At 46.4% G+C, this 19,756-nt stretch overlaps 1 protein-coding gene across 2 annotated transcripts in view; it reads left to right on the top strand.

The window, feature by feature from the left end:
• The first annotated feature begins 2,942 nt into the window (after nt 1–2,942).
• PRKCE (protein kinase C epsilon) overlaps nt 2,943–19,756 on the top strand; it is a 548,372-nt gene continuing 531,558 nt past the window's right edge. Inside the window, exon 1 of one of the 2 annotated variants that reach the window (XM_033175814.1) lies at nt 2,943–3,716. In XM_033175814.1, the coding sequence (XP_033031705.1) occupies nt 3,369–3,716 (348 nt within the window). In that variant the 5' untranslated portion in view covers nt 2,943–3,368. The remainder of the gene's footprint in view (nt 3,717–19,756) is intronic. The other variant, XM_033175815.1, reaches the window with a different exon arrangement.

Raw genomic sequence — 19,756 nt, 5'->3', positions numbered from 1 at the left:
GAGTGATGCACTCGGCTCAGGTACAAAATGTAACGGGTGCCGTTAAACTCAGTAGTATAAATATTTTAGTGCAATATTTAAAATTTAAAATTTAAATTTTAGGCCGGGCGCGGTGGCTCAAGCCTGTAATCCCAGCACTTTGGGAGGCCGAGACGGGCGGATCACGAGGTCAGGAGATCGAGACCATCCTGGCTAATACGGTGAAACCCCATCTCTACTAAAAAATAGAAAAAACTAGCCGGGCGACGAGGCGGGCGCCTGTAGTCCCAGCTACTCGGGAGGCTGAGACAGGAGAATGGCGTGAACCCGGGAGGCGGAGCTTGCAGTGAGCTGAGAGCCGGCCACTGCACTCCAGCCTGGGTGGCAGAGCAAGACTCCGTCTCAAAAAAAAAAAAAAAAAAAAAAAAAAAAAAAAAAAAAAAAATTTAAATTTTAATGTTTTTAAAATTTAAAATTTAAAATGTGGATATTGTGTCCATTCTGGATTCTCACATTTTTATGTGTTAAAACTTGTACTAAAATCTTTATCTTGATTACGTTTATTGGTACCCTTTACATTTTGCCTCTGAAAAGTATCTCACTCATCTCACTTTGGTGCTGGCTGTGCTTCCCAAATGCATTTTCAGAAGATCAAGCCACATTTGCCACTGTCTTCCATCACATGCCCTGGAAAGGAGGAAAGAGGCTTCATGAGAATAGCAGGGTGGAAGGAAGAAGCAAAAGGGAAAACAGTAATAATCAAAGAAATAAAAATTAAACAGCAATGAGATACCCCTGCTTGTGCTTTGTCAAATGGACACATTTTAAGACATCCTATCTCCAGCTAGGGGAGTGGCAGGGTAAGACAACCATTGAAATCCTGGCTTTTTACATCGGAGCTACCTAGATCGTACGGAAGACTGAATCTTAGCACCATCTCTACCCAGCTGCCCTGTTCAACAGGGCAGGCTGCGAGAAATTACTGTATTAGGAAGCCCCCGAGTGTTTGCAGGCAGACTTTGCCTGTTCTTAGGAGATGGCCGTGGGACTTTTCTGATCATTTTTGGGACCTGTTTGCTGCACTTGATATCCTGTTTTTCCAGGGGACTGCCTCCTTCCTCGCGTTTAAGCCTTTTTAAGCTTTTAAGCCGCAGGCAATGATAACCTTTATCCACTGAGGAAAAAGTGATCGGGAGGCGCGTTTTAAATTTTGGTTTACACTAACCAGACCCGCCAGATGAACACTCAGCTTACCACAATACCTACAAATTCCCAGACTTGACTTGGCAGAAGGGCGAGGGCGGAGGTTTTCTTTCCCCACTTGCATAACCCCCAGCTCCCTGGCTGCGGAGCCGACCTCTTACCCGCCGTCTTCGCGAGTGTCCCAGCCGGGCCGCGCCGCGGGGCCCCGCGCTCCCGGCCCTGCTCTCCCAGGTTCCCAGTCTTGGGCGCGGGGCAGTCCCTCACCGGCCGCCGGCCCCGTCCCGGCTCCCCGCCGAGGAAATTTTTCCCCAGCAGCCCAGGGCTCGCCTCACGTGACCAGCCGCAGCGGCGGCTTCCAGCGAGAGTTTAAAGGTTACGGAGGAAATTAGCATGGACACAGCCACTCACTCATCAGAGGGCGCGCCCCGTTTTCCCGCAGCCCGGACGGCGGCTGTCAGCGCGCTGATCAGAGCCGAAGTCCCCCAAAGGGGCACCGATAAGGCCCAGAGCAAATAGGAACAGTCACTTTGCAAAAAATAGACCACAAACCAAGCCGGGGCTCTACCGAGTTTTCACTTGTCAACAAGTTCTTGCAGCCTGGGAAGTCCAGGACAGATCCCAAAGGGGAGAATGTCCCCAAAGAAAGGCAAAAGAAAAGAATAGAGTTTAAAACCTCACCCGAGCCATGCTTGTCCCTCCCTCTCCCCCCTCCCCCACCACCGTGGATCACAGCGTCCCGGGACAGAGTGACAGATGGGCCAGAACTCCGCAAGCTGCTCCTGCCAGCCGCCGCCCGAGTGGGGGTGGTCAGGGCGAGGGTCCCGAGGCCTCTGGGGCAACAGGGCTCCCTCCACTCCCCCATCCCCGGCTCTAAAAGACAGTGTTGACTGCAGGGTTCCCGAGAGATGCGCGGCCCGCTGGGGCCTTTCCGTGGCCATCCACGGCCCCCGGCACGCGCACCCAGCCCAGCGCCGCCGCTCCCCCGGGTCCCGCGCGGGGGCCCCCCAGGCTCCCCCGCCCGCCGCCGCGACCCCGGGCAGCCTCGCCCGCTTTCCACGGTTCTCTCTTCGGCTCACTTTTTCCGTATTGCTCCCCCAACCGGCAAAACTTTCTATTTCCCCAAACACTGCCGTGCGCGCGCGCGCGTGCACACACACACACTCACACACACACTCACACACACTGACGTCTTTTGCGCATTTCCTGCATTAGAGGGAGGGAGACTCGCTCGCACACCGACCGAGGGAGAGGAGACCGCGGGGGAGCGCGGGCTGGCGGGCGGCGAGCGAGCGGCAGCCGAGAGCGGGGACGCGGGGAGCGCGGCGGGCGGGCGCCGGCGCCCAGGAGGTGGGGCCGCGCTGAGTCGCAGTCCCGGCCCCGCCGCCGCGCTGCGCACCGCCGGGTGCTGGCCTGCGCCCCCGAGCCGGATCGGCGGCCGCCCGGACTCCGAGCCCTCGCGGATGTGAGATTCCGGGCTCCTGGCGCCTCCCGATCGCCGACTCCGGCGCGGCGCTGCTTCGCCCAGGAGGCGGCGGCCCCGGCTGGTCGTGGGGCTTGTGGATTTTTAAAAATTTGGCTCCGAGGAGGACCATTTCCTCTCGACATGCATCCCTCCGGATAGACTGAACATCCCTCCGTCCACCCCCCGCCCCGCGCGGTCAGAGGCAGGCGCTGAGTGTGCGAAGAGGATCCGGGTTGAAATCTGCGCCCCCGGTTCTCGTCCCCGCCCCGTCCCACCGCCCCATCCCCCTCCCGGAGTCGAAATTTCCCGGGATTATGTTTCGGAAAGGTAGGTAAGCGCCGGGCGCGGCGCCCGCTTTCCCGCAGCCCGGAGTCGGAGAGCCAGCGAGGCGGCAAGGCAGCCCCTGCGGCTTGCAGCGGAGCCGACAGCTCGTCTTCTCTTCTGGAGGTGCAGCTGGTGGTCGCGGGGAGAGACTTGCTCCAAACACGGACATCCCCCAGCTCTCCCTCCTCCCTGTTTTCCGTTAGGAACCCGGCGAGGAAATACATGCACTGGCTGAGACTCGCCCGCGCCAGGGCGCAACGCCACAAGGTGTAGGGAGTGTGTGGGGTGGGGCGAAAGGGGACCCAAGAGTCCCTGTGGCTCGGAGTGCCGGGCCGTCGGTTCTTCATTCCTGCCCTCGGGGCAGACGGAGTGACCCCGGCGCCCACTCCCCGCCCCGACCATGGTAGTGTTCAATGGCCTTCTTAAGATTAAAATCTGCGAGGCCGTGAGCTTGAAGCCCACAGCCTGGTCGCTGCGCCATGCGGTGGGACCCCGGCCGCAGACTTTCCTTCTCGACCCCTACATTGCTCTCAATGTGGACGACTCGCGCATTGGCCAAACGGCCACCAAGCAGAAGACCAACAGCCCGGCCTGGCACGACGAGTTCGTCACCGATGTGTGCAACGGGCGCAAGATCGAGCTGGCTGTCTTTCACGATGCCCCCATAGGCTACGACGACTTCGTGGCCAACTGCACCATCCAGTTTGAGGAGCTGCTGCAGAACGGGAGCCGCCACTTCGAGGACTGGGTGAGTTCGGCGCCTCCACGTCGGTCCGGGAACCCGGTTGTGGGGTCCCAGGGAAAGACTCGCTGGCCTTGATCGTAGGGGTCCGGGACTTATTGACGACTGGGGTGTGTGTGTGTGTCTGTAAATCTCAGTTTCCTTGGGGAGGTACACTTCACTTCATAGTTGGGGAGAAACGGGCATTGGCGAGGAAGATGAGACTTGGAAAGAGGATGTGGCCCTCTGCCCCCTCTGTGCCCTCCAGATGGTGGGTGCTGCGGGAGGTTTGCAAACTGGGAGAGCCTGGGCCACTGGTGCTGAAGGTTGGCCGAGGACCCGGCTTTCTTCCGCAGGCGCGTGGTGGGCTGGCTGTGTGTGATTATGTGTGGGTGGGTCCCTCCGTCCTTGGAAAGGCACGTGGAGCCTTTGACTGAAGGCTTCTTGCACGTCCTGGCTTTGTCCTGCTTAGCCGAGCGAGGAGTTGCTTTATTTTTCCCTCCGAGAGGAAGCTGGCTTGTTTCTGTTCTCCTGCATGGTGGTTAGCTCATCTTCTGACATACAAGTAGAAAAAATGTGTTCTCCAGGATGTCTCCTCTATGGTCCCAGAAACATCAGTCGGGCTTGTTTTGTCCAATTCATTGCCCATCCATGCAGAATGAATGTTGCATTTTAAGAAAGGTTCTGCTTGTGGGTAATTGGAAGTCAGTGCTTTGAATCTTATTTAAAGTTATATTGTTTCTCTGTTTTGATTGTTAAGATACTGTACAATAAAAGACGATTTCTAAGCCTGAGATTGAGTTGTTAATTGATTTCATTGTGAAACTATTAAGGATTTGGAAATAGGTCTTGTCTCAATCTACTATAAACCAAATGCATCCAATCTTGTTGGCACTTGGACAAGCGAAGAGAAGGAAACCTTCGTTTTGCTTTTTGTATTTGTTGTTGTTGTTTTTTTTTTTTTTTTTTTGCTCTTCTTGGAAGGAAGGTATTAATTTAGGACATGGATTTTTGTGTTTTCAGGTTTGTTACATGTTTCCACCAAGAGCAAGTGCAAGCCTTCCTCTGGAGGTATATGCTTTCAGGGTTCTTTGGTCTACAGGAAAAGTGAGAGAGCTATCTAAGGCTCAAAAGTGGTGTAGAGCAATTGCTTTCTGTTGAAAACCAGATAACTTCATGAATGTCCTAGAGGTCAGAGGTTGCACATGAATCACCTTGGCATATCACGTTACATATTTTTTTCAAGGGCACTGAGTTTTAGGGAAAAATAGGAGAGAGCCTGTTGTTTTTATGCTCATGGCTGTGATGTAGTCTGCCTGAAACCATGGTTACGGTTTCACAGGGAAGCTCCAGCAAGCCACATGCGTAGAACTCTAGATTTGTGGTTTGCACTTTGGAAAGCAGGCAAACCTTTATGGAATCCTGAGAACTCCATGCCATTCTATTCTACTTCATAGATGTCCCTCATCTCTGCTTCCCTCAGCCCCCACAACAGAGCTCCCACTCATTCCCCATTTCCTTTCCATGCATGGCCTTTGGGCCCTTTCCTCATGGAGGCAGTGCATAGGAGAGGGGGAGTGGAAGGGCTAACTAATTTCAGAGGCAGACCTTAACACTGAAAACCTGTGATTTTGGAGTTGTTGGTTTTGGACAGGAAGGGGACGGAAAAAACTTGACGCTGGTAGCTAGGAGATGGGGGCCTTTTGCAGTGTATGCAGTTGAGGGGCTTTGACAGTGGGGCAGAGAGCAGGGACAAGGAGCAGCAGGTCTGCATTTATCCATAGAACAAATGTCGGTTGGAGGGAGAGTGTCTTTGTATCTCTGGTGATGTTTCGCTGGGGCACACCACAAACTCTGGGAGCTTCAGGACACTGTCCCCACCTTCATCACTCCTAGTGAAGCATGCAGTGGGAACTTGTTTGGTGATCATCCTCTAAGGTTCTCAAATTCATGTTGGATTTTGCCCTAGACCAGATCATTTAGTGCACAGGCAAGTTTTACAGATGAGGACATTGAGTTCCAGAAAAGCTAATTGGGGACCGAGGGTCACATGACAAGCAAAGGTTGGTTGGAAGTAGGGCCCTCACCTCCTGTTGCCCATGGCTTGTCTGATGGGGAACCGAGCCTGTCCATCTGGCCTCCCAGCCTGTTCTCCCTGCAGATCGATGAGCTGTGTCCCTGACATTTTTATTGTGCTTGATAACTTCATCTCTTTTGCCTTATGCAAGTGTGAATTAGGTATGGCAGGTATTGGACAAACTAAAAAACTTGAGATAGAGAAGCCCAAAGTCTCAAGGGTGAATCAAGTGGTGGAGCAGGTACAGAATGCCCATCTGTTTTCACCAGAGGATGCTGTGGCCACTCTGGTTCCTCCAGGTTGAAAGTGGGGACTCATTGGTAGGGGTAACTGGCCCTTAGAAATGGAGACAAGTTGCAACTGGGCTAAGTTCATCTTTCCCAGTCTTAACATTCAGGGTAAAGCCACGGGTTCATAGCTTTGGGTAGAATTCCCTGGGCTCAGGTCTCTGCACTCCTTACCTGGCAGGAATGAAGAGACACACCCTTCTCAGGTGTGGCTAAGAGATCTGGCCTGAAGTAAGGGGATGTGGACAGCATGAAGCAGCCGCTTCTCTCATTGCTGCGGAACACCGAATTCAACTGCACTTTGAATTCACTTGTATTCCTGGAGTTCCTGTTTTGTGCTCATGTCTAACCAGGGAAGCTTCGTACTGTGGGCAGTCCAGAGGAAAATGAGGCCCGGGGTTACTCTCAGGGGCTTCCATTTCACTAAGGAATTGACACCAAGTATCCACATATACATCAAGCTTGTCTAACCCATGGCCTGTGGGCCGCATGTGGCCCAGGATGGCTTTGAATGCAGCCCAACACAAATTTGTAAACATTCTTAAAACATTATAAGTTTTTTTGCATTTTTTTTTTTTAGCTTATCAGCTATCATTAGTGGTAGTATATTTTATGTGTGGCCCAAGACAATTCTTCCAGTGTGGCCCAGGGAAGCCAAAAGTTGGACACCCTGATATAGACACTAAACTAGCAATTAGGTTCCACACAGGTGGTACCATTAGTATGTTAAGAATTTAAAAAGGGAGTGTGAGCTAGGCACTGTGGCTCACACCTGCAGTCCCCACTACTCGGGAGACTGAGCTGGGAGGATTGTTTGAGCCCAGGAGTTCAAGATCAGCCTGGGCAACACGGTAAGACTCTACAGCTAAAAAAAAAAACTTTAAAATTAGCCAAGTCTGGACCTATGGTGTGGTCTGTGCCTGTAGTCACAGCTACTCAGGAGGCCAAGGTGGGAGGATTACTTGAGCACAGGAGTTCAAGGCTGCAGTGAGCTATGATCTGACCATCAGGCTACTGCATTCCAGCCTGGGTGACAGAGTGATACCCTGTCTCAAAAAAAAAAAAGGTAGGGAGAACTGGAAGAATCCAGGAGGGCTTTTGGAAGGAGGCATGAGTTGGGTGTGAAACAGTAGGTTATATTTAAAGACGTATCTACAAGAAGGAGCAGTGTTCCTGGCATGGCCACCGCAGGAATAAAGGCAGATAATCCTGTGGTCAGGGTTGGAGAATGGATGAGCAGGGCGGAAACTGAGTGTACCTGTCAGAAAGGAGTGGGCAGGACAAGGTTTCCCAAATTTAAGACTTTTGTCTGAGTACTGCCTGTGCTTTTATTTACTTAATATTTAAAAAATGGATCCTTTTATTTTCCAGTTAGTCTTTTCTTAAGCCCCACTGTTCATGAAATCACAGGTTTGGAACATGTAGTTATAACTTTTCTTCATTCACATTAAAATAAAACGGGCTCTACAATGCAGAATGAAGTTCATTCCAGGTGCCTCTGAACATCATTGGTGATGTGGAGCCCACACTTTTGAAACATTGGAGTAGGAGAAAGTTTAGAAAACTGAGGTGAATTCTAGAATGCGTAAAAGCCAAGCCGAGATGATTATTCTCCAGATAATGAGAGATGTTTCAGTTGTGTTGACAAAGGGGGTTGCTTTAGAGAAAGCTCATTACAGAGAAGGAAAGATCTTGCTGATGCTTTGAAGTAAAATCTATTATAACACTATTGCTATAGCTGGGTTTTCCAAGAACCAGTTAATAACACTACTCAGATTTTCATGTACACAAGAATTACTAAGGGAGGGTATATAAAAATATAGATCTATATAGATTTATATAGATCTATGTAGATAAAAATATAGATCCTCTGGCCCAACCTTGAGAGCGTTTGATGCTACAATTTAGAATAAGCTGGGAATCTATATTTTTAACCAGCTCTCCCAGAGATTCTGACCAAACCGGGCTTGCTTTGAGAAACATTGGGCTAGAATAAAAATTGCAGGCCACAGAGGACTCCAGATAATTAATGGATCAAGCATTTGTATATAGATATGTCCTGAAATGTGACTGTATAACTTTATAATTTTTAAAGAAAGATTTAGAAGAATAATTATTTGAACTAGAAGTGTTGGGATTCATGTTAGAAGCAGAGGCGGAATGAATGCTGGATGGATTGGCATTACATTTAGTACAGGGGTGGGAGGCAGGCGGAGCAAGGATTAGAGCTTGAAGGGCTGCGTGCAGGTGACAGCTGGCTGGCTCATTCACATTTTGGATTTTTCTCTATCATTGCTTCAGTAGTCTACATGCTGAGCTCAGTTTCCTCTTTGTTCTACTGCCCTGCCTCTGAAGACGTCTTTGGTGAGTGTCACTCCCTTGCTGTATTCTGTAGAAGAGGCAGGCACTCAGAATCCAGAGGTATAGAAAGCCATCGTTTGAGAGGTGATTCCCCGGAGCGGCGAAGTCTGGAGTCACACTGCTTGGACTTGAATCCCACCTCTACCATCTACCACTTACTTTCACGACCTTTAGCGAGTGACTTAACCTTCCGTATTTCCATTCCTTCCCCTGTACAAAGCGGGTGATAATGAATATGCATCCCTATAATGAAATGGGGTGATTGTGGGGATTAAAATGAGGTAATACATGTACAATGCCTAGACCAATGCCTGGTCCCTAGTAACTGCTCAATGCATATCTACTACAATTATTATTATTATTATTATTATTATTTTATTATTTTTTTTTGAGGCAGAGTCTCACTCTGTCGCCCAGGCTGGAGTGCAGTGGTGCGATCTCGGCTCACTGCAAGCTCCGCCTCCCGGGTTCACGCCATTCTCCTGCCTCAGCCTCCTGAGTAGCTGGGACTACAGGCGCCCACCACCGTGCCCGGCTAATTTTTTGTATTTTTAGTGGAGACAGGGTTTCACTGTGTTGGCCAGGATGGTCTCAATCTCCTGACCTCGTGATCTGTCTGCCTTGGCCTTCCAAAGTGCAGGGATTACAGGCGTGAGCCACTGCGCCTGGCCTATAATTATTATTATTATTTTAGCCCCCAAAATGAACATGGGACTGGCCTACAGAAAGTTTTTGACTGAATTGATTATTATATAGGCCACAAGAAAGCCGGGTTTTCATATTCCTCAAAGTAGCTCTCTTCAGTCTGGCCATCTCATTTGGCAAAGAATGGGACACTAGAAGTGTCATTTCTGGTTTGTATTTCCCAAGTAGCCCATCGGCAAAGCTTTTCAAAATGATGGCACCCCTGCTGACTCTGGGAGATAGGCTTATACCCTGTTTGGACTCTGGGAGATAGGCCTATTCACCATTTGGAGAGGTTAGGCTCTGAGGCTGTTCTCCCTTGGCGCACCAGAATCACTTGGGGAGATTCATGCAGCCCAGATGCCAGGGCACAGCCTCTCCAGTGCTGATTCTGATGCCCCGAATGGAGCCGGAGTAAAGCAGGCCCCCTGCTGAATCTCCTACAATGGCAGCCTGACCGCACTTTGGTATATATTACTCTAGAGCCATCTCTATCTTAAGGACATTTGTAGGAAAAATTTTTAAAAGGATTTCTGAAACCTCCATTGTCATTTAAACACAGCGGGGTGGGAAGGTACTACTAAGGGGGTAAGGAGGTAGGGAAGGGCTGGCAATTGTCCATACCTCCTTCATGTGCCCCTATACCCTGAATTATTCCCCCAGCAGCTGAGGGGCCCTGGAACTCTCCCTTTCCCCTACTCCTATAATACCATGTAATCCAATAGTGCTCTTGTTGGTACGCAGCTGGTTGTTTAACAGCTACCTGAAGGATTCATTCTTGGCCCAGTGCTATCACAGACAACCTCTTGGCACTGGGAGTTGGCCTCCAACTTCATGGATAGTCAAGTGTTGTTTGTCCTGTTTCCTCTTCTTAGTGTCTTTGACTAGCAGCGGATTTAGTGAATATTTGAGACCCTGAATTCCCTGGCTTCTCAATGGACCCCTCTCCCTGGAATCAGTGAGTTCTAACTGGAAGGCGTCTCCACCACTCACTAGTTGTGTGATTTGGGCATGTGACTTAAGCTTTTTAAGCCCGTTTCTTCATCTGTAAAATGGAAATGTCATAGGTCTTGACTTTCAGGATTGCTGTGAGAATTAAATAAGGAACTATAAAGTTTGTAGCAAGTGGTCTGGCTATAATACATTTCAGCAATTTTATTAATATTTGAAGAGTCATCTGTGTGTGTTCATAGTTTTAGAATCTTAAATCAGAACATATGGTCCAGTGAAAGATATTTTTCTCCTTGATTTGTGAATGTATTTATATGAAAAGTCTTACATAGTCTAAAAATAAATTTGATTTAGTTATACTTAACAAATTGCCCTTTTGAAAATAATAGAATTACTTGAAATGAGATTGTTTTGGAAAGTCTAGAACCTGCGGTCATTGTAGACAAAGGTTAATTATTTATTGAAGCATATGGGTAATTGGAAATGAGGATATTTGGGAGCTGGTGTTTTGGTTTTATTGTGCCAATGTCATCTAGTTTCATGGATTTAAATACATTTTCAGTGCTGTTGACACTAAATTCCTAATTCCAGCTCATACCTGACCGTGAACTCTAGAATTTATATATGGGATTGCCTTCATGTCATCACCTTTCATTGTGTAAAGGGCATCTCAAACTCCATATGCCTAATATTGTATACCTACTTTCCCCTCTCCCCAGTCTAAGCCCTTCTTCCTCAGCTTAAGAAATAGCAACTCCATCCTTCCAATTGCCCAGCCAAAAGCTTTGAGGGGCCATCTTTGACGCCTCTAATTCTCAGGTGCCCTATATCTTATCAGCAACATCTGCTGTTTCTGCCTTCAAAATATATCCCAAATCACATCTTTTATGTACCTTTGCTGACCTCACTTGGGCCCAAGTCACTATTATCTCACACCTAGATTATTGCAACAGCCTATGAATTGGTTCCACCTGTCCTGGCTTCTCAGCTCCTGTCTCTGCTCACAGATCCCTCAGGTAAGATTATCCCTTGCCATAACTTACAAGACCAACAAAGTCAGGCCTTCTGCTGTGACCTCTCTGACCCCATCACCTGCTATTCTTCTCCTTGTTCATTCCTGTCTAGCTATCCTGACCCACTTGACATCCCTTAAACGCACTTACCATAATCCCGCCTCAGTCTTTACGCTTGCCATCCCATCTTTCTAGCATGCCCCTTTCCCAGATATCCACATGGCTCAAGTCTTCGCTCAGATGTTATGTTCTCAGTAAGACCTTTTCTGGCAAGCCTATCTAAAAGTTCACCCTCTTATTTTTTACTTCATATGCTCCTTTCCTGCTTTTTTTTTTTTTTTTTTTTTGCTCTTTAGGTCTTATCTCTATCTTATACACTATTTAGTTTTCTTATTTATCTTTGTTATTTATCTCTAATACCAGAACACCAGATGCTCTGTAAATGTAGAGCTTTTTGTTCACCACTTTGTCTTGGCACCTGAAACAGTGCCTGGCACTTTGTTGAATGAATGAATAAATTGTTAAATGAAGGAATGAATTTCTTAGCATATTGTTGAATGAATGAATGAATGAATGAATATACACAAAACAAGTGTATTTTATTTTATTATTTTTTTTTGAGGCAGAGTCTCACTCTGTCGCCCAGGCTGGAGTGCAGTGGTGCGATCTCGGCTCACTGCAAGCTCCGCCTCCCGGGTTCATGCCATTCTCCTGCCTCAGCCTCCCGAGTAGCTGGGACTACAGGCGCCCACCACCGTGCCCGGCTAATTTTTTGTATTTTTAGTGGAGACAGGGTTTCACTGTGTTGGCCAGGATGGTCTCAATCTCCTGACCTCGTGATCTGTCTGCCTTGGCCTTCCAAAGTGCAGGGATTACAGGCGTGAGCCACTGCGCCTGGCCTATAATTATTATTATTGTTTTAGCCCCCAAAATGAACATGGGACTGGCCTACAGAAAGTTTTTGACTGAATTGATTATTATATAGGCCACAAGAAAGCCGGGTTTTCATATTCCTCAAAGTAGCTCTCTTCAGTCTGGCCATCTCATTTGGCAAAGAATGGGACACTAGAAGTGTCATTTCTGGTTTGTATTTCCCAAGTAGCCCATCGGCAAAGCTTTTCAAAATGATGGCACCCCTGCTGACTCTGGGAGATAGGCTTATACCCTGTTTGGACTCTGGGAGATAGGCCTATTCACCATTTGGAGAGGTTAGGCTCTGAGGCCGTTCTCCCTTGGCGCACCAGAATCACTTGGGGGAGATTCATGCAGCCCAGATGCCAGGGCACAGCCTCTCCAGTGCTGATTCTGATGCCCCGAATGGAGCCGGAGTAAAGCAGGCCCCCTGCTGAATCTCCTACAATGGCAGCCTGACCGCACTTTGATATATATTACTCTAGAGCCATCTATGGTACCTACTATGGTCTAGCACTATTGGTAGATATGGGGTTTGGTAACACAAAAGTTGTGTATGCATAATTCCTGCCTCTTAGGAGCATGGTATCTCAATAGAAACCAGTTGAATGAATTTCTTAAGCAATCCTCCTGTACAGTTGAAAGAAGTGAGGAGGAGGAGGAGGAAGGAGAAAATAATATTTTATTTTATAAAAATCTGTGAGATCCCTGAAGATGTTCTTATGAGAGAATGCTATATTATTTCCATGTAGTGATTTGCATCAAGCTGAAGAATCTCTGTCAAGTCTGAAGTTCCTAAAAGTAGGAATTTTCTACCCTCTGGGTGCCCACGGCTCATTCCAGGTGCCATGGTGAGGGAAGAAGAAAAAGGCCCATTTGTCCTCCATTTGCAGAGTTTAAATGAAGTTTAAATTCTCATCAGGGCTTTAGATACAAAACCCTTTGTAGTTGGCAGCAACAAGAAATGAAATTTCAAATTCCGGCGCCTGAACTCATACAGCTGTTGAAGCATGTTCAGACAAAGCTTCCAGGGGTTTCACTTAGGCTAAAAGAACTCCAGAGCAGGCCTGCAGTATTTTACATCAATAAAAGCTACACTTGGCAAAATATTATATTTCTCTCCAAGTTCCTCCAGGTATATATGGGCTTGTTAAGTAATTACAATCTATTATAATGCTAATCAGCAGGATTGCACCTGTTTGAAATTTAGTTTTCTGGCAGAAACCATGTGAAGTGGCCAGAAGTCTGTACTGTGCTGGGAGAACCGGGAGGACAGGAACATACAGTTCATTGTAACTTACTGACATCTAAACAAAATTGAAACTCCAGAGGAAATATAACTGAAATCTGTAATACTGTGCTGGGGAAGAAGAGGAAAAACAGAAGCCTATCATGAACCCCAGATGCTGAAATGAGAGGATCTCCTCTGTCCCCACCATCCCCTCTATCTCACCTTGAAGTCTTAAAGAGGTAGTTTTAAGCTAGTGAAAAGTCACCTGTATTTGCCAGCAAGGAGTAGACTCACTGAGCTCCTGACCCCAAGAGGTAGATAAGACTAAAAATGTAATCAAGCTCAAGAAGAGTTTTTTAAATTTTGAGATGGAGTCTTGTTCTATTGCCCAGGCTGGAGTGCAGTGGCACGATCTCGGATCACTGCAACTTCCGCCTCCCGGGTTCAAGCAATTCTCCTGCCTCAGCCTCCCGAGTAGCTGGGATTACAAGCATGAGCCACCACACCCGACTAATTTCTGTATTTTTAGTAGAAATGGGGTTTCACCATGTTGGCCAGGGTGGTCTTAAACTTCTGACCTTAAGTGATCCACCCGCCTTAGCCTCCCAAAGTGCTGGGATTATAGAGAAGTGAGCCATTGCACCTGGCTTCAAGAAGAGTTTTTAAATTTTTATTGATTGATTGATTGATTGATTGATTTGAGAAGGAGTCTCGCTCTTTCACCCAGGCTGGAGTGCAGTGGCACGATCTCAACTCACTGCAAGCTCCTGCCTCCTAGGTTCACGCCATTCTCCTGCCTCAGCCTCCCGTGTAGCTGGGACTACAGGCGCCCGCCACCTCACCCAGCTAATTTTTTTGTATTTTTAGTAGAGACGGGGTTTCACCATGTTAGCCAGGATGATCTCAATCTCCTGACCTCGTGATCTGCCCGCCCCTGCCTCCCAAAGTGCTGGGATTACAGGTGTGAGCCACCGTGCCTGGCCAAAAAGAGTTTTAAAAAATCATGATGAGCGAATCTAGAATTAATTATTGAGGAGAAAAATAGTCTTTGATTTTGCTTATGTCCTTCTTGAATAGGTTTGCTTTTTCAGACTATGGCATCTTTTGTTGCCAGTCTTCTTTCCCCAGGCAGATATAAGCATCTTGTGAGCAGGAGGTGTCCCCCTCTACCCTCCTTTAGCTCTCTGGGGTCTGTCTTATAGAAGCTCAAATAGGCAGTATTCTTTCATCAGACTGACTGAGTTTGTGCTCTTAGAAGTTCATTTGGTACAGTGCTGAAAAAGAAAGAATTCACAAAAGATTCAAAGCAGTGGACAGAGTAGTGTATTCATTCATCGTTCTGGCCATCCTTTCATTCATTGAGCAAATATTTATTGAATATGCCAGGCACTATGTCCACTATGTCAAGAGCTGGTCATTGCTCTCAGAGAGGATATACTCTGCTAGGAGATGCGATATTAATCAAAGAATAACATAAATATATGATTTGTAAAATTACAACTGAGAAGGACAGCTTACCACAGTCCTTTCAGCACCTGGGGAAGCCTAGCTCTCACCTCTTCAGGACTGGATTGGCTAATAGTTTTTTCTCGCTCTAGGAAATGTATTGAACGGGGGAGTCAGGTGACTCCTATTAATCCCCCAGCTGTGAAATCAGGAGTTAGGATAGTCTAGATGCTCCGTAAAGGAACCTGTTAACAATGATCCTGACTCAGCTCTCTAGACCCTACATTCTGGGCCTTGGCTACAGTTAACCTTCGCACTTGATAATATTTTGTCTTTATTTTTTTCCATGAAGTTTAGCCTTGTCTCCCCTGAAAAAGGGTCAGCTCCTGCTTTTTTTTTTCCCTCCTTGCCTTTCTTCTTTTTGTGATCAAAATCACAAAGCTATTTTTGATAGCTTGCTTCTTTACCTACCTTTGTTCAAGGCCCACAAAAAATAAATTTAATTCTTAAATGGAACCCCCTCTCTGTATCATTAAGCCACTCAGAGTACTCTGAAAACAAGCAAGCAAGGAGAATTCCTAGAATGTGAGGTGTCTGAACCTACCTCCTTGCCTTTTGTACTGATGATTATCTCAACCAGTTTAGGTAGCTGAGAGAATCATCAATCAGCCATTAAAGATGGAGCATATAATTCACCAGCGTTTGCCAGACTGACTTTCAAGGAGTGGGAGCCTTATGGTATTTTTAGGTCTCTGTGATCAAAGAGGTTGGGAAATGTTACAGAGTCAGATATACATTAGTGTACTAAAGACTTAAGATGGTCTATTGCAAAGCGAGTTGTACACCTCTGTTTAACCAGATATGTCCCCAAAATATTTCATCATAGAATGCTCTTATTTGGGAAACATTAATAACTCATGTTTTGTGGACATATTTTGAAAAATATTATAATTAGAAAAAAGAAGAAATGGATGTTCTCAAGTGGGCCATTTGAAAAATCAAGATTAACACCCTTTTATAAAACAGTGAATTTGAAGAACTGTGGAAATTCAAGGGAGAGGGGAGTTAATGTGGATTCTGCTAGTTGGCAGAGGCTTCTTGGTAATAGTTTGAGCCAAGCCTTGAGGAAAATGGGATCTAAATAGACAGGGAAGGGAGACCCTTTAAACTGGAAGAACATAGAAAATGTTGGACAGCTCATGCCTGTAATCTCAGCACTTTGGGAGGCCGAGGTGGCCGGATCACGAGGTCAGGAGATCAAGATCATCCTGGCTAACACAGTGAAACCACATCTCTACTTAAAATACAAAAAATTAGCTGGGTGTGGTGCTGGGCACCTGTAGTCCCAGCTACTCGGGAGGCTGAGGCAGGAGAATGGTGTGAACCCAGGAGGCAGAGGTTGCAGTGAGCTGATATCGTGCCACTGCACTCCAGCCTGGGTGACAGAGCGAGAATCCATCTCAAAAAAAAAAAAAAAGAAAATGTTGGACAGGCAGTTTTTAGCATTTTGGGTTATGAGGGTAGTCAGAAGACCAGTTAAGATTAAAGTAGGAATGCAATCCAAAAAAATTGCTTGATTAAAAAAACAAAAACTGGCCGGGCGCGGTGGCTCAAGCCTGTAATCCCAGCACTTTGGGAGGCCGAGATGGGTGGATCACGAGGTCAGGAGATCGAGACCATCCTGGCTAACACGATGAAATCCCGTCTCTACTAAAAAATACAAAAAAAAACTAGTCAGGCGAGGTGGCGGGCGCCTGTAGTCCCAGCTACTTGGGAGGCTGAGGCAGGAGAATGGTGTGAACCTGGGAGGCGGACTTTGCAGTGAGCTGAGATCCGGCCACTGTGCTCCAGCCTGGGCGACAGAGCCAGACTCCATCTCAAAAAATAAAAAAATAAAAAAACAAAAACCAAAACAAACTATCCAAAGAAAGGAAACAGTAGCTAGAATGGATGTTCATTCATTAATCTATCCATTCATCTAGCCAGCCAGTCATTCAGCAAATATATATTGAGTACTTTCTGTGTTCTAGGAACTTTGCTTGGAGCAAAGTGTTGAACAAATTCACTCATGATATATTGAAGTCTTAATTATCCAGGAAATCTATGCTGACAATTTCACATGCTGCATTTCCAATTAATTTTCTTTTGTTTGTTTATTGATAGGTCTGATAGGGATGGAGAATAACTTTGTAGCATCCTTCACGTCATTGGATGGTGGTTTGTCCAAGTTCACGGATCTGAAACTAGTAGAATGGGCTTTGGAGTTAGTCCTGGGTTTGAATTCTAGTTTTGTCAGTTTTGGCTGAATATCATACAGATCATTTGACCTATTTGTACCAGTCACCTCATCCATAAAATGGGAATAATAGCTACCTTATAGCAAGTTTACCATCAATGGTAACTACTTACTATTAGTAATTATCTGTGATTAATGTTTATTATTAGATGCAGGTAAAATTGTGCTTCTGTTTGGGGATTTTATCAGTAATAACCAACTGAAGGGTTGCCAGTAAAACCTTTTCCAGTCCTTATGTCCCTCCCTCTTGGAAATGAATGAGCAACAGGAGTTGGGTTTGCTGAATTCCAAGTGTGCAGAACTAGAATTCCACACTTGGTCCTTTTTAAGCAGCTCCTAGGGTGGGGAGGTGAAGGGAACATGGATTACCTTCCCTTGGACTGGCATCTGTTTTAGTGAGTGGGCGTGTCTGTCTCATTGCTCCCTCTTGTGTATGTTGCATTTTGACCTGAACATCCTCTGCATTAGCTTGTGGGCCTAGTGTGGTAACTGAGGCTTGAAGCTTTTTTTTTACATCCCATTTTCTGTGGTCTAGGTGTATATCCCATTTCTCTGGGCCAAAGCATCTGACTTCATTTTCCTACCATGTGAGTCTTATATATGCCCAACCTCTAATGCAATGCACATTGATTGTTCAGTTGTCCTGGGTCAAATTTGGGCAGTGCACAAAGGTGCTGCCTTTCGAGAGCAAGGCTTTGCTTTTGACCAGGATGTTGGAATTGCTAAGCAGTAACAAGAGTTGAAACATAGCCAGCCTTCTGAAAAGATTACTGTACTCTCAGTAAGGAATTATGCATTATTGTTTGTTAAGAGCCTTGATCTTTAAGCTCAGATTTCATTTTACATAATTTACATTTAAGTAACAAAAATATATGTAGCACGTCGTTCACCTACTCTTCATTGAGGATCAGTTCTCAGAAACTGCTTTTTCTTCTTCTTTTCAACCACAGAAACCCTTTTCTTCCTTTAAAACGTTCAGAATTCACCCAGAAGCAGGAGATCTTGTTCTTCTGCTTTATAGCTTTGTGATTTTGAGAAAATTCACTTAACCTCCTCAAACTTCTGTTTTCTAATTTAAGAAAAGGGTTAATAACAGTCGTCTTTTGCAGCCCGTCAAGTTGCTGTGAGGATTAAATAAGATAGATGTAGGTGAAGTGTTTGGGCATTTAAGCATCAACTCTCTGCCCCAGTTAATGAGCAACTGTGAGCTTCTGCAGAGTCACCATGTCTTGAAGTAGAAAACAAAGCTTCTCTTTGGTACCCATGCTCCTTTGTCTTCTTTGCTTCTTCATGACACCATCCTAATTCTCTTGCAGGTACACGGAGCCCAGAGTTGCCAGAGGAAATACAGGATGCTCAGTTAAATTTGAATTGTGGTTAAACAATGAATACTTTTTTTTTTTCTATAGCTATGTCCTAGGTATTGCATGGGACATTCTTATACTACAAAAGTATTTGTTATTTATCTGCACTTCAAATTTAGCTTGGCTTTCGATTTTTATTTGCTGAAGCTGGCAACCTAGGCTTCTGCTTCCCATTACCCCAATAATGAAACATGCCCAGGAATGGATCTGCTTGTCTTCTTGTCCCTATGAGGGCAGAGGAGGGAAAGGTAGCCTCTTGTTAAAATAATTCCAGCCTTAGTGTAAGTAGGTAACATATTTTTGATGAGGGACCCCTTTCTAGAGTTTCTAGACTCATGGAGAAGGCCTCCTACCTTAACATTTGAAGTTTATTCCTCGCCATTAGCCTGTTATAGGACCGCTTCCCTCTCCTCCTCTGATGGTGAATATCAGGGCTCTGTTCACAGAAGGTACACAATTCCTGGCCATGACTACCTAGCTGGCTTTAAAAAGTATTTCCTTCATTTTAGAAAAGAATATCCCATTTAAGCTCCAGACGCCTGAGTACTAATTCATGGAGACAGCTATAGGAGGGGTTTTTGTATCTTTATTAGTCTGGTTCCCTGGAATCCAAGGGATTTGTGTATGAGTTGTGTGGGGATCATGGCACTAAATACCCTTCCGGGTGCTCAGAACCCTCCATTGTCTCCTGCCACCCCCAGTTGCCTACATAGTGAAGTCTGCTCATCCCTCCAGACATCCAGGGCCCTGTGTGGTTTGCACCTCCCCCACTTCCATTTTCTGCCAGGTGGATCTCTTATCCTCTGGGGCAGGAACCTTCTGCTTGAGGGCTTGTTTCTGACTTTGATACCCAAACTCTTTCTGTCCCTTCTTTGTGCTCTGCTCTCCCGTATCCCCATCCCTGGAATACTCTAACCAGCCATCCACATCTCCTTCTCTTTGGGCGATCATTCCCAGTATTCTCTAGGCTACGGCTCTTTTGGCTCTGGGAATTGCGGTAACATTTACTGTTTGTGCCCTCCATTTAAAATTATTGATGCCTAGTGTTGATGCTTTCTGTCTGTTTTTTAGCAAAGACAGAAGAGGTCTGTTCCTGAGGGTAAAACTCCTGCCTTTTTGTGCTAATGCTTGGCATATTGCCCCACACATAACAGATGCTTGATTGGTTAAATTTAAAAACAAATTTATTTAAGTGGGGTCTTCCTCTGTCACTCAGGCTAGAATGCAGTGGTGTGATCATAGCTCACTGCAACCTCGAACTCATGGGGCCAAGGGATCCTCTTGCCTCAGCCTCCCAAGCAGCTGGGATTATAGGCACATACTACCATGCCTGGCTAATTTTTTAAAGTTTTTTTTTATAGAGGCTGGGTGCAGTGGCTCACGCCTGTAATCTCAGCACTTTGGGAGGCCGTGGTGGGCGAATCACCTGAGGTCAGGAGTTCAAG

This window comes from Trachypithecus francoisi, unplaced genomic scaffold (genome assembly GCF_009764315.1).
Source record: "Trachypithecus francoisi isolate TF-2019V2 unplaced genomic scaffold, Tfra_2.0 Lachesis_group17, whole genome shotgun sequence".
NCBI lineage: Eukaryota > Metazoa > Chordata > Mammalia > Primates > Cercopithecidae > Trachypithecus > Trachypithecus francoisi.
Note: the sequence above shows the minus strand (reverse complement) of the source record. Positions and strands in the feature narration are given on the sequence as shown.